At 41.8% G+C, this 13,502-nt stretch overlaps 2 protein-coding genes across 3 annotated transcripts in view; one reads left to right on the forward strand and one right to left on the reverse strand.

Moving 5' to 3' along the window:
- LOC128635625 (zinc finger protein 432) overlaps positions 1–2,525 on the reverse strand; it is a 134,645-nt gene extending 132,120 nt beyond the window's left edge. The window contains exon 1 of the mRNA XM_053688697.1: positions 2,451–2,525. The gene's annotated coding sequence lies outside the window, so the exon portion shown is untranslated. The remainder of the gene's footprint in view (positions 1–2,450) is intronic.
- A 123-nt stretch (positions 2,526–2,648) lies between these two features.
- Positions 2,649–13,172, forward strand: LOC128635630 (gastrula zinc finger protein XlCGF17.1). Of its 2 annotated transcripts, none has more exons than XM_053688711.1 (4): positions 2,649–2,750; positions 4,957–5,344; positions 7,816–7,899; positions 12,255–13,172. In XM_053688711.1, exons 2-4 carry the CDS (start codon positions 5,224–5,226, stop codon positions 13,112–13,114), a joined length of 1,065 nt encoding a protein of 354 aa, XP_053544686.1. In that variant the 5' UTR covers positions 2,649–2,750; positions 4,957–5,223; the 3' UTR covers positions 13,115–13,172. The 2 variants fall into 2 exon arrangements, with proteins under 2 accessions (XP_053544686.1, XP_053544685.1); XM_053688710.1 differs by lacking the exon at positions 2,649–2,750 and adding an exon at positions 2,773–2,916.
- Positions 13,173–13,502: the final 330 nt, after the last annotated feature.

Genomic DNA, 13,502 nt, shown 5'->3' on the forward strand with positions numbered 1-13,502 from the left:
TTACCCAATGCCCCCCCCTTTGTTACCCAATGCCCCCCCCCTCTGTTACCCAATGCCCCCCCCATCTGTTACCCAATGCCCCCCCCATCTGTTACCCAATGCCCCCCCCCTCTGTTACCCAATGCCCCCCCCTCTGTTACCCAATGCTCCCCCCTCTGTTACCCAATGCTCCCCCCTCTGTTACCCAATGCTCCCCCCTCTGTTACCCAATGCTCCCCCTCTATTACCCAATGCTCCCCCCTCTGTGCCCCTCCCTCTCTATCAGACCCTATGCTCTCCCTCCCTATCTGACCCTATGCTCTCCCTCCCTATCTGACCCTATGCTCTCCCTTCCTCTCTATCTGACCCTATGCTCTCCATCCGTATTTGACCATATGCTCTCTCTCTCTCTATCTGACCCTATGCCCTCCCTCACTATCTCACCCTATGCTCTCTCCCTATCTGACCCTATGCCCTCTCTCCCTATCTGACCCTATACTCTCCCTCCCTCACTATCTGACCCTATACTCTCCCTCCCTCACTATCTGACCCTCTGCTCTCCCTCCCTAACTATCTGACCCTATGCCCTCCCTCACTATCTGACCCTATGCCCTCCCTCCCTATCTGACCCTATGCCCTCCCTCCCTATCTGACCCTATGCCCTCCCTCATTATCTGACCCTATGCCCTCCCTCCCTATCTGACCCTATGCTCTCCCTCCCTATCTGACCCTATGCCCTCCCTCACTATCTGACCCTATGCTCTCCCTCCCTCTCTGACCCTATGCCCTCCCTCCTTATCTGACCCTATGATCTCCCTCCCTCACTATCTGACCCTATGCCCTCCCTCCCTATCTGACCCTATGCTCTCCGTCCCTCACTATCTGACCCTATGCTCTCCCTCCCTCACTATCTGACCCTATGCTCTCCCTCCCTCACTATCTGACCCTATGCTCTCCCTCCCTCACTATCTGACCCTATGCTCTCCCTCCCTCACTATGTGACCCTATGATCTCCCTCCCTCACTATCTGACCCTATGCTCTCCCTCCCTCACTATCTGACCCTATGCTCTCCCTCCCTATCTGACCCTATGCTCTCCCTCCCTCACTATCTGACCCTATGATCTCCCTCCCTCACTATCTGACCCTATGCTCTCCCTCCCTCACTATCTGACCCTATGCTCTCCCTCCCTATCTGACCCTATGCTCTCCCTCCCTCACTATCTGACCCTATGCTCTCCCTCTCTATCTGACCCTATGCCCTCCCTATCTGACCCTATGCTCTCTCTCTCTCTATCTGACCCTATGCTCTCCCTCTCTCTCTATCTGACCCTATGCTCTCCCTCCCTCACTATCTGACCCTATGATCTCCCTCCCTCACTATCTGACCCTATGATCTCCCTCCCTCACTATCTGACCCTATGCTCTCCCTCCCTCACTATCTGACCCTATGCTCTCCCTCCCTATCTGACCCTATGCTCTCCCTCCCTCACTATCTGACCCTATGCTCTCCCTCCCTATCTGACCCTATGCCCTCCCTCCCTATCTGACCCTATGCTCTCTCTCTATCTGACCCTATGCTCTCTCTCTCCCTCCCTCACTATCTGACCCTATGCTCTTTCTCTCCCTCCCTCACTATCTGACCCTATGCTCTCCCTCTCTATCTGACCCTATGCCCTCCCTCCCTATCTGACCCTATGCTCTCCCTCTCTATCTGACCCTATGCCCTCCCTCCCTATCTGACCCTATGCTCTCTCTCTATATATCTGACCCTATGCTCTCTCTCTCTCCCTCACTATCTGACCCTATGCTCTCCCTCTCTATCTGACCCTATGCTCTCTCTCTCCCTCCCTCACTATCTGACCCTATGCCCTCCCTCCCTATCTGACTCTATGCTCTCTCTCTCTCTCTATCTGACCCTATGCTCTCCCTCTCTATCTGACCCTATGCCCTCCCTCCCTATGTGACCCTATGCCCTCCCTCCCTATCTGACTCTATGCTCTCTCTCTCTCTCTATCTGACCCTATGCTCTCCCTCTCTATCTGACCCTATGCCCTCCCTCCCTATGTGACCATATGCCCTCCCTCCCTATCTGAACCTATGCCCTCCCTCCCTATCTGACCCTATGCTCTCTCTCTCTCTCTCTATCTGACCCTATGCCCTCCCTCCCTATCTGACCCTATGCTCTCTCTCTCTCTCTCTATCTGACCCTATGCCCTCCCTCCCTATCTGACCCTATGCTCTCTCTCTCTCTATCTGACCCTATGCCCTCCCTCCCTATCTGACCCTATAATTCTCTCTCTCTCACACACCCTATGCTCTCCCCTGGCTCAGTATTACCATCGCTAAATGACCCCCTCTGTGCTAATAATTTTGTGTAAGCATTTCGCACCGCTTGTTCTCTATACAACTCCTCCACGCAATTACAAACAATATTTGCTGTACATTAATCCGCACTTATGTATCCTCCTACCTGTCATCAGCACCAGCCGCCTGAAACGTCAGACACATAAAAAAACTTGACTCATGGGAGCATCGACAACTTGCAACCAATCACTAGCACAGTTTCTACCATGTGACTAACGTTCATCCTATAACAAGCCAGAGGTCGTGACAGTGTTGTATGTATGAGCTGAGCCATACTATTTTCCACAACCAACATGGCGGATCAGCCATCACACCATCTGAAGCACTTACAAAGATGAGTTACGTCATGACGTAACGTACAAAGTCATATATAAGAAGGCTCCAGTCAGACGACAAGTTGGAGTCAGTGAGTAGTAGTGAGTCCAGTGGCTGAACTTTTGAAAACAGCGAAACATGTCACTTCCTGTGACGTTACATCAGCTGTTGTTAACAGAACATCGGAGTGACGTGATTGACTATTTAATCCGTATATTCGACGTTCAACTGTCTAACCTGACAAATTTGCTAATCTGGTGTGTGTATGTGTGAGTGTTTGTATGTATGTGTTTGTGTGTGTATGTGTTGTTAGTGTATATGTGTGAGTGTTTGTATGTATGTGTGTGTTTGTATGTATGTGTTAGTGTGTATGTGTGAGTGTTTGTATGTATGTGTGTGTTTGTATGTATGTGTGAGTGTGTGTTTGTATGTATGTGTGAGTGTTTGTATGTATGTATGTGTGAGTGTATGTATGTATGTGTGTGTGAGTGTTTGTATGTATGAGTGTTTGTATGTATGTATGTGTGAGTGTTTGTATGTGTGAGTGTTTGTATGTATGTGTGAGTGTGTGTTTGTATGTATGTTTGAGTGTTTGTATGTATGTATGTGTGAGTGTTTGTATGTATGTGTGTGTGAGTGTTTGTATGTATGAGTGTTTGTATGTATGTGAGTGTGTATGTGTTTGTATGTGTGAGTGTTTGTATGTGTGAGTGTTTGTATGTATGTGTAAGTGTTTGTATGTTAGTGTATATGTGTGAGTGTTTGTATGTATGTGTTTGTGTGTGTATGTGTTGTTAGTGTATATGTGTGAGTGTTTGTATGTATGTGTGTGTTTGTATGTATGTGTTAGTGTGTATGTGTGAGTGTTTGTATGTATGTGTGTGTTTGTATGTATGTGTGAGTGTGTGTTTGTATGTATGTGTGAGTGTTTGTATGTATGTATGTGTGAGTGTATGTATGTATGTGTGTGTGAGTGTTTGTATGTATGAGTGTTTGTATGTATGTGTTTGTATGTGTGAGTGTTTGTATGTGTGAGTGTTTGTATGTGTGAGTGTTTGTATGTGTGAGTGTTTGTATGTATGTATGTGTAAGTGTTTGTATGTTAGTGTATATGTGTGAGTGTTTGTATGTGTGAGTGTTTGTTTGTATGTATGTGTGAGTGTTTGTATGTGTATGTCAGTTTGTGTGTGTGTGAGACATTGCCCCTGTAATAATAAATATTTATATATATAGGTCTGTGTGTTGGTTAATATGAAGGATGACTGTACAACACTGAGGAGGTTTGTGTGTGTGAGAGACATTGCCCCTGTAATAATAAATATTTATATATAAATGTCTGTGTGCTGGTTTATATGAAGGATAACTGTATAACACTGGGGAGGTGTGTGTGTTTGCGAGTGTGTTTATGTGTGAGAGTGTGTGTTTATGTAAGAGTGTGTATATATGTTTGAGTGTGATTGTATGTATGTGTCAGTGTGTGTACATATGTGTCAGTGTGTGTACATATGTGTCAGTGTGTGTGTATATGTGTGAGTGTATGTATGTGAGAGTGTGTTTGTGTGTGTGAGAGGCATCATCCCTATATATCTGTATAATAGGTACTGGGGAGGCGGCTGTGTGTATGAGGCTATCTATAATGTAACACTTTATCTGTATATAAGGTACTTGTGATATTTCACAATGGTGTGTGTCTTGGACTTGTTTTGGTATAAGTGTAATTAACCAAAACAAAAAAATATAACAAATAAACACTTTTTCTAATGATGGGGTCTCTAGATATTTTACATCAGGTCATCAAAAATACCTGGAGTCTCCAGGACCCCTTGCTTTAAATTTCAAAAGCCCCTCTTTAAAATGAAACCTCACTATAGCTTTTAATGGTCAGGTGATCCCTATGGTAATAGCAATCACCTGCCATGAATAAATGTGCATAGTTTTGAGTCTCATTGGAGGCCCTATGTGCAAAGTTATAGAACTATACCCAAAGGCTCTGACTTATATGAGGATAAACCCTTCTTCTATAGAGTATAAGGTTTAGGAAACAAATATTGTTTACAACCTTTATATATTAAAACATTTTTCCACTCTTTTGCTTTCCATATAAACATAAAATAATGGCACATTTTGAATCTGCTGAAAAAAACAACCCACTATATAATATGTGTGTTGTATAATAATTGTAATTGTGGGTCCTAATTAAAAGTGGGTAATTGTGGAATAAATATCTATTGTCAATAAGTTTGATTTTCCAGCTTTTTTGGATTTTTGAAATAACACTGATTTCTCGATCTGTTCAGTACCAGAAACTGTCTTGGAATATTTGGCTGATTCCTGTTTGACCAACAAAAAGACAACGTTGTCCTTGTCTCCTGCTGTGTGTGACATCTGGTGTGGAGCACCCTTTATACTACACACTTACAGCAGAAACACAAGGAAAGTATTGAGCATACAGACCTCATGGGCGGGGCATGGTCATTGGCCAACCTTTTTTTATATATATAAAACATTTATTGTAATAGGGTGATTTTGGGCCTGTTTTTTTATGTTTTTAATTTTTAGAACAAATGGAGTTTGATGAAGTTGCAGTTTATTTCTCCTTGGAGGAGTGGGGCTGTTTAACTGAGGAACAGAAGGAGCTTTATAAGGATGTGATGATGGAGAATTACCGGACCCTAAGGTCTCTAGGTACTAAATTATATAACTCTACAGGGAATGGGACAAAAAGGAAAATACCTTTAAATGACAGGGCTTGTTAGTTATTGCATAATTTTTTACTTAGTAAGGTCATTCTTTAGATATACAGCCACGTGTAGCCTTTCCTTGTACTGCTGCCTCTTTGTTAGTCTAGTTAAGTTCTCACCACCTTTTGCCACCAGTGACCCTCAGTGATCTTGTCATACATGTGCGTGATGCCGTAACTTTGAGGTAGTACCCAGCGTCATAGATTCTCGCTCATAGGGCCTGATAAAGGAAAACTCACCGTCATGGGGAGAAATTGGAAAAGCTTTGGGGGCATTTTTTAGATTATTATATTGTGAGGTACTGTTTCTCCTTGGCATGAAAAACCCGGCATATCTAGATACACAGCTCTCAAGCTAAAGTGTGCTTTTCTTACATTCTTTGCTGTACTGACGAGATAACCTTGTTAGACAGCAGCGCTTTAGATCATTGGACCCTTATTTCTGGATGTGGGAAGCAGAGGCTTTAGTAGGGCTCAGTATCACGGTGCTGTCAACACCCATAGGAGCGTATGACCCTGATATTCAGTGCAGGGTCTCATGTCACTGTAATATGCAAGTGACAGATATATAAACCCCCTGCAGTGCTATACACCAGGAGATATATGGGAGACAGAAGATCTCATACATATATAGGCATAAAGGGTCCCTAATTCCAATTCTCCAGTGAGGAAAAGACCCTATAAGCGGTTAAAGGGTCAGTCTAGTCCAAAACAAACTTTCATTATTCAGATAGAGAATGTGGTTTTAAACAATTTTCAAATTTACTTTTATTACCAGTTTTGCTTTGTTCTCTTGGTATTCTTAGTTGAAAGCTAAAACTAGGAGGTTCATATGCTAATTTCTATGCCCTTGAAGGCGCCTCTTATCTTAGGGCATTTTGACAGTCTTTCACCACTAGAGGGCGTTAGTTCATGTGTGCAATATAGATAACACTGTGCTCACGCACGTGAAGTTACCTAGGAGCCAGCACTGATTGGTTAAACTGCAAGTCTGTCAAAAGAACTGAAATAAGAGGGCAGTTTGCAGAGGCTTAGATACAAGATAATCTCAGAGGTAAATGTGTATTAATATAACTGTGTTGGTTATGCAAAACTTGGGAATGGATAATAAAGGGATTATCTATCTTTTAAAACAATAAATATTCTGGTGTAGACTGTCCCTTTAAGACCACTATACACAGTAGAATAACATAATCAACAAATGCATAATAAATATACAATGCAAAAGCACTTTCAAATGAGTAGTATGTTTTTTCTGACAAATTGTAAGTTATTTAGATTTTCCTACCTAATGCATCATGTGACATCCATCAGCCAATCACAAAATGCATATCCGTATATCCTGTGAATCTTGCACAGTAGGATCTGGTGCCTCTGAAAGTGTGCATATAAAAAGACTGTGCGCATTTAGATAATGAAAGAAAATTGGAAAGTTTTTGGAAATTGTGTCCTCTAACTGAATCATACAAATTTAATTTTGGCTTGACTGTCCCTTTAAAACGGCAAAAGAGTTCCCATCCCCTAATAAAGCAACACGTCGCACAACACACAACTCTATTATATAAAAAGGGTTTTTAATTCAGTCGTCTTCCTTTGAAATTACTCAAACCTGCAGAAATATGACTCTTAGAAAATGTTGGTAGTTAAAGGAAATGATTTTATGGGGTTTAAGAAGAAGCAAATACAGCAGAAAAATCTAACATATATCGTATATATTTACTTATAACCGTAATTATTCTGCACAAAATAGTCTTGTATTAAAGGGAAAGTGTAATGCAAAATTGTTTTCCCTTAATATATTTCCAGTGACTTGTTACACCAGCTGCAAAGTATAAAATGTATTTGTTTAGGTTTATTTTTGTATATGAAATAGCTGTTTTTGTTATTCAAAAACCACAATCCTTTAAGGGACAGATTATGAGTGGCTCGCCAACAGTGAGTGCGTCGGATATAGCGCTCGTATTACAAGTTGAAAGTAAACGCGATTGCTTAAGCACAGTTACATTTAATACTCGTTGTGATAGCGAGCGGAAACGTTTTATTTTCAACTTGTAATATGAGTGCTACCCGACATGTGCAAAAAGATTACTTCTAGCGGAGTTAGTGCGGGAGCGATAAATAGTGCACCACTCGTAATCTGGCCCCTAAAATGGGGTGTTCTTGCAGGGAAATCAGATCTCCTTATTTTATCACCTTCTGTACACACACATGCTTCTCTATATTATCACTGTAAACCAAAGCCCAATACATTTTATCACTTATCTCTCCTATCCCCCACTTGAAATGTAATTGTTTTTCTGTTGATTATGTTTACACTGCTTTTCTATAGTTGTTTCATTTTACAAAACGAAACATCTCAAGGTGTTGCCTGTCCCTTTAATGTTTGGCACGTATAGTAATTTCCTTGTCTTCTCAGGATTCGCTCTTGTGAAGCCGTTACTTGTTACAAAGATTGAGCGCAAAGAGGAGCCGTATGTGCACCAATTTCCTATTACCAAAGGTGAGCAATAAAATACTAAATGTGTTTTGTACAATTGATGTGAACTGTTTATCCTGGTTCACCCTAAAAGAACTCGCCAACAAAACTGTTCCACTTCAAGGAGGATGGACTGAACCCCAGATCCTTCTTCTCATACCTTATCCTATTCTTTTTGGTCTGTACTTTAGAATGAATATAACCATTAGACAAGCATTATATTTTATGGACATATTTGTTTATTTTTTGTGTAACCCTTTGCTGACCGGACTATATTGTATACATCGGAACAAAGTTATGCCTGAATTTTGTCAGGCTTGTTTGGCATCTATTTCACTTGAATCCCTGAAATATGACGTAGATTAGTCCTGTATTTAGAAGATGTTAGCATTAAAAAAAATGAATTTTTAATGGGTATATAAACTATCATCAAAACTAGTGCAACCTATTTATCAAATGTCTGGACGATAAATCTTTTGGATACATAATTCCTAGTTCCGTTCAAAAGAATTTTACTCAGATTTTGAGAGATACGGGCTCAAAACTGTGGTATATGTAGGAATACATTACCAAATAAGCAAATATTTGTATTAGTACATGCATGAAATATGATATTTTTAATACTGGATTGTTATAGTTTTTATATTAACTTTCAAGTCTTATGCTGATTTTTTCAAAGTTAGAGTGGTCTAAAATAATCACATTTAATAAAAGCTTTATGATAATCTTGGACGTTTTAATGATAGATTATAAATTTTTATTTTCACGATGATTTTCTCACTTATCTGAGATTAAAAAAAAGAATTTTTGCTTTAAAGGGCAGACTATGTATCTTAGTTTAAAAGAAGGAATAGTGGAATTTTAGAATTAAAAAGCTAAATGGTGAATAAAAAATAAATTTGGTGATAGTTTAAATATAAACTAAACTTTAGGGAAGATCAGATTTAGTTTCTAAATTTTCAGTCTTGGTAACATTATTGATGTTTAACATAAAGATCAAACATTGTTATTGTTACGGTACCAACAGGATACCAAGGGTTAACACCAGGGAACAATGTCCTGAATATGGGATCAACAACTCACAAACCAGCCAGTTTTCAGGTTTAAAACAGAATGACTTTATTAAGTGCCATATGCCCAGTATTTATGCAGGTCTGACCCCAGATGGGGGGTTGAAAGAATGTTGTACATTAGATAGAGGGGAAACGCCCTTTGACACGATACAATAGAATTACCTTTTAAGCAGATAACAAGTTAAACACAAGACATACTTGATCCTTTCTTATCACTGGGGCGTCTGCTCTCTAGATGTGATTGAACAATGGGAATGTTTATCACTTAAACTTAATTATAGCTGATGCCAGCAAACCTGTCTTTAGAAAATAGCTTCTCAAAGCTGAACAAGGTTAACCCTTCCAGTACTGACAGAAGGGTCTGTCACATAGCTCCCCCCTTGTGGAACACTCCGGCGGTTCAACCTGGTTCAACCTGGGGATGACCGGACTAGGAGGTGGTAGGCATGTCAGTTTGCCGGGACAATCCATCTGTATTCCCGTTATGAGAGAGAATTCCTGCCCGTAAAAATAAGGGTTCAACTTCTTCAGTGCCCAGACTAGGGCTAAACAGTCCTTCAAAATCTCATCAGCTTCTTTACGAGTTTTTTTGTACCTGCTCTTTATAGGTATCCACAATCCCTTCATACTGACATAGGGTGCCCTTGAGTTGCTGCACCTCACTATGAGCCAGCGTCAGCTTCTCCTCCAGTGTCACTAAGTTTGTCTTTAATGTTTCATGTTCCCCTCTCAAGCTGGTGTTTTCTGCAGTCTGTCGGTGCAGCTTGTCTAGCAGAGATTCCTGTTCTAAACGTGCTTTTTCCTCTGCACTCCTCTTCTCTCCCGCTAGCACTGTTACATGATTATTTAACGTGACCATTTCATCCTCTACTTGACTCTTCTCCTTCATCAGCGCATTGTAACGGGACTTCCACGTATCAATAGCAGATAGAGATTTACTGCGCTCAGCGTCCTGGGGCTTAGCAGCAGGTGGGTCAGTCTCTGCTGCACGGATCTGGGCACGGGTAGTCACAGGGTTAACATCAGCGGGACCCATGGGAGCATAGGCAGAAACCAGGGGGGCTAAGTCATTTCCAAGGAGAACATCAGCAGGTAAGTCCTTCTTGACCCCCACATTCACAGGTCTAGCGCCCACTCCCCAATCCAAATGTACCCTGGCAACAGGTAGGCGGAACACAGTGCCCCCTGCTATCCTCACAGCCACAGTGTCTCCAGTGTGCTGTTTCTCAGACACCAAGTTCTTTTGAAGCAAGGTCATGGTAGCACCAGTATCCCGTAGACCACTGACCTCCTTCCCATTCACTTTAACCAGTTGCCGGTTATTCCGGTGGGCAGCTTGCACGGGGTCTGCTTCATGTAGGCTGCCCCAGCATTCTGGCGCCTCTACGTAGCGGGCCGCAGGCTGAGGATTACGTGGGATTCCGCCGGCGGGTCTTCTCCAGGACTGTGCTTGGTTCGCTGCGTTTAGGGGACACTCTGGTCTTTTGTGCCCTAGTTGCTTACATCCAAAGCACCGAATAGGTTGTGAGTAGCCCCGCGAATTGAACCGGGCTCTCTGAGGGTAGTTCGTGGCCTAGACCGACATCACCTCATGCAGAATTCCCAGGGGTTCCTCGGCTTGGGTGCTCAACACCTCATGAGCGGCTGGCTCCATTTGGTAATGGTGAGCAACCGCCCTTGGGGCTGAGCGAAAAGGTGTCGCTGTGGGGTTGTTAGGCTGTAGAGGACTGGGTTGTCCCGTGGGTCGAGCGTACGTCTTAGGCAGTAGTCCATGGTGCCTCCTGGCATCAAAATGCTGGTCTGCTAATCTGGCTGCTTCGGTTAAGGTGAGGGGTTTTCGATCTCTCACCCATTCTTGGGCTTCTGGGGACAAGCCGTTAAAGAATTGCTCCAACAGCATCAGTTGTCGCAATTCTTCCATGGTGGTAGCTTGGCTGGCCTGTATCCACCCCTGAGATGCTTGATCCAGCTTGTGGGCCCACTCTGCATGGGAATCTCTTTCTGGCTTGCGCAGGCCTCTAAACTTGTGCCGGTATGCCTCTGGGGTAATGGCATATCTTTCCAAGATCGCTCTCTTCACTTTAGCGTAATCCTTGCTGTCCTCCCTGGGTACAGCGCGATACGCTTCCGCTGCCCTACCGGTTAGCTTGCCTGCTAGCACCGGCACCCATACGGACTGCTCTAAATCATGTAACTCGCACAGTCTCTCAAAATCCTGTAAATACCCATCGATCTCATCCTTCTCCTCACAAAACATTTTAAAGGCATGGTATGGGATTTTGGGTCTTACTGGGTTGCTGAGTGCTTCCGAAATGGATTCTGCTCGGGAGGATGCATTCCGCGGACTGTGTGCCATCACGTACTCCTGCACATCTGCCATTACCACGGATAGCATGTCCCGTGGTACAGGTTGGGGTAAAAATTCCAGCCTGGTCTTCATTTCCCTCTGGTATAGGGTCTCCTCCATGGCTGCTGGAGGCGTAGCACTGCGAGCTCTCTCTCCCTCCATCAGCTTGGCAATTAATATAGCCTTGGGTTTGCTGCTGGCTATCTTTCCCCTGGCTTGTGTAGTTGCTCTTCTGGGCGATAAGGTTCATTCCGTCGCTTGCCACCAATTGTTACGGTACCAACAGGATACCAAGGGTTAACACCAGGGAACAATGTCCTGAATATGGGATCAACAACTCACAACCCAGCCAGTTTTCAGGTTTAAAACAGAATGACTTTATTAAGGGCCATATGCCCAGTATTTATGCAGGTCTGACCCCAGATGGGGGGTTGAAAGAATGTTGTACATTAGATAGAGGGGAAACGCCCTTTGACACGATACAATAGAATTACCTTTTAAGCAGATAACAAGTTAAACACAAGACATACTTGATCCTTTCTTATCACTGGGGCGTCTGCTCTCTAGATGTAATTGAACAATGGGAATGTTTATCACTTAAACTTAATTATAGCTGATGCCAGCAAACCTGTCTTTAGAAAATAGCTTCTCAAAGCTGAACAAGGTTAACCCTTCCAGTACTGACAGAAGGGTCTGTCACAGTTATACAAATTGAAAGAACCATGTGCATTTTCATATACAGGTATATTTATCTGAGCTCAGCACACATTAAGAAAAAAAGCAAACAAATTGAATAAACAGAAATACAAGTAGTTATGTTTTATTTTTTTATTTTTTTTATACGGTACAATACAAAGTTTAAAGTTAATAATCTGTTTCTTTATCTTACCTAAGTTTATTAGATACTTCCTTAAATAGTGTATGAATAATATTACTCACATTGTATTTCTTTTCAACAGATAAATCCACGATCTGGGATGTTCCTATTCAAGGCCAGAGTACAGATGTTTCCTTCAATCTTTTTCAAGATGAAAGAAGTTGTATGAGATATTCATGTTCTGAATGTGGGAAACATTTTTACAAGAAATCAAATCTACGTAAACATAAAAAAATTCATACAGGAGACAAACCGTTTACTTGTTTTGAATGCGGAAAATGTTTTCTCAGGAGCTCAGATTTTCATAAGCATGTAAAAATCCATACAGGGGAGAAATCATTTGCATGTTCGGAATGTGGAAAATGTTTTCTTAGGAAATCTGATGTAAGTAAACATCAGGAAATTCATACGGTAGATAAAATATTTTCATGTTCAGAATGTGGGAAATGTTTTACAAGGTATCAAAATGTTATTAAACATCAGAAAACTCATACAGGAGTAAAAGCATATTCGTGTTCTGAATGTGGGAGTTTGTTTACCAGGAAGTCTAGTCTTTTTATACATTGGAAAATCCATACAGGAGATAAAGAATTTTCATGCTCTGAATGTGGAAAATGTTTTCTCAGGAAATCTAGTCTTAATACGCATCAGAAAGTTCATACAGGAGATAAAGATTTTTCTTGTTATGAATGTAAGAAATGTTTTCTTAGGAAATCAGATCTTAATACACATCTGAAAATTCATACAGGAGAGAAATCATTTTCATGTTCTGAATGTGGAAAATCTTTTAACAGGCAATCAAATCTTATTAGACATCGAAAAATTCATTCTGGGGAGAAACCATTCACATGTTCTGAATGTGGAAAGTGTTTTGTCAGGAAATCGGGTCTTGATGCACATAAGAAAATTCATACAAGAGATAAAGCATTTTCAGGTTCATAATGTGAGAAACTTTTCAGCCAGTAATCATATCTCATTAAATTGTTCAGAGCAACAAACATTTCAAAGTGTAAGAATTGATCATTTAAACCATTAGGGCCAGTGAGCCCTGTGTTAGAACAAGTATGCTCTGTAGACAATCTCATTGTTAACTGATTGCCCTGGGGTGAAAAAGATGTTTTATGTTTGACGGAGGGACAAAAGTACTATATATTATCTTGAATAACACAATAGCCTTTTTGTGGGCAATGAGAAGGTTTGGTACCACTATAATGTCAGAGCAGGAGAGGGCCTGTATTGTAGAACTAAAGGAATCATTTGAGCTGTTACCTCCATGTCTGAGTCCTATCACCACTATTTACGTGATTCTTACTTGGGGCACAAGATGCAA

This window comes from Bombina bombina, chromosome 7, assembly GCF_027579735.1.
Source record: "Bombina bombina isolate aBomBom1 chromosome 7, aBomBom1.pri, whole genome shotgun sequence".
NCBI lineage: Eukaryota > Metazoa > Chordata > Amphibia > Anura > Bombinatoridae > Bombina > Bombina bombina.

Excerpts from the sequence above, each read along its gene's own strand:
- LOC128635630 (XM_053688711.1), top strand. The coding sequence starts at position 5,224 with ATGGAGTTTGATGAAGTTGCAGTTTATTTCTCCTTGGAGGAGTGGGGC. Across the intron at positions 5,345-7,815 it reads CCGGACCCTAAGGTCTCTAG|GATTCGCTCTTGTGAAGCCG; the intron begins GTACTAAATTAT and ends TTGTCTTCTCAG. Across the intron at positions 7,900-12,254 it reads CCAATTTCCTATTACCAAAG|ATAAATCCACGATCTGGGAT; the intron begins GTGAGCAATAAA and ends TCTTTTCAACAG.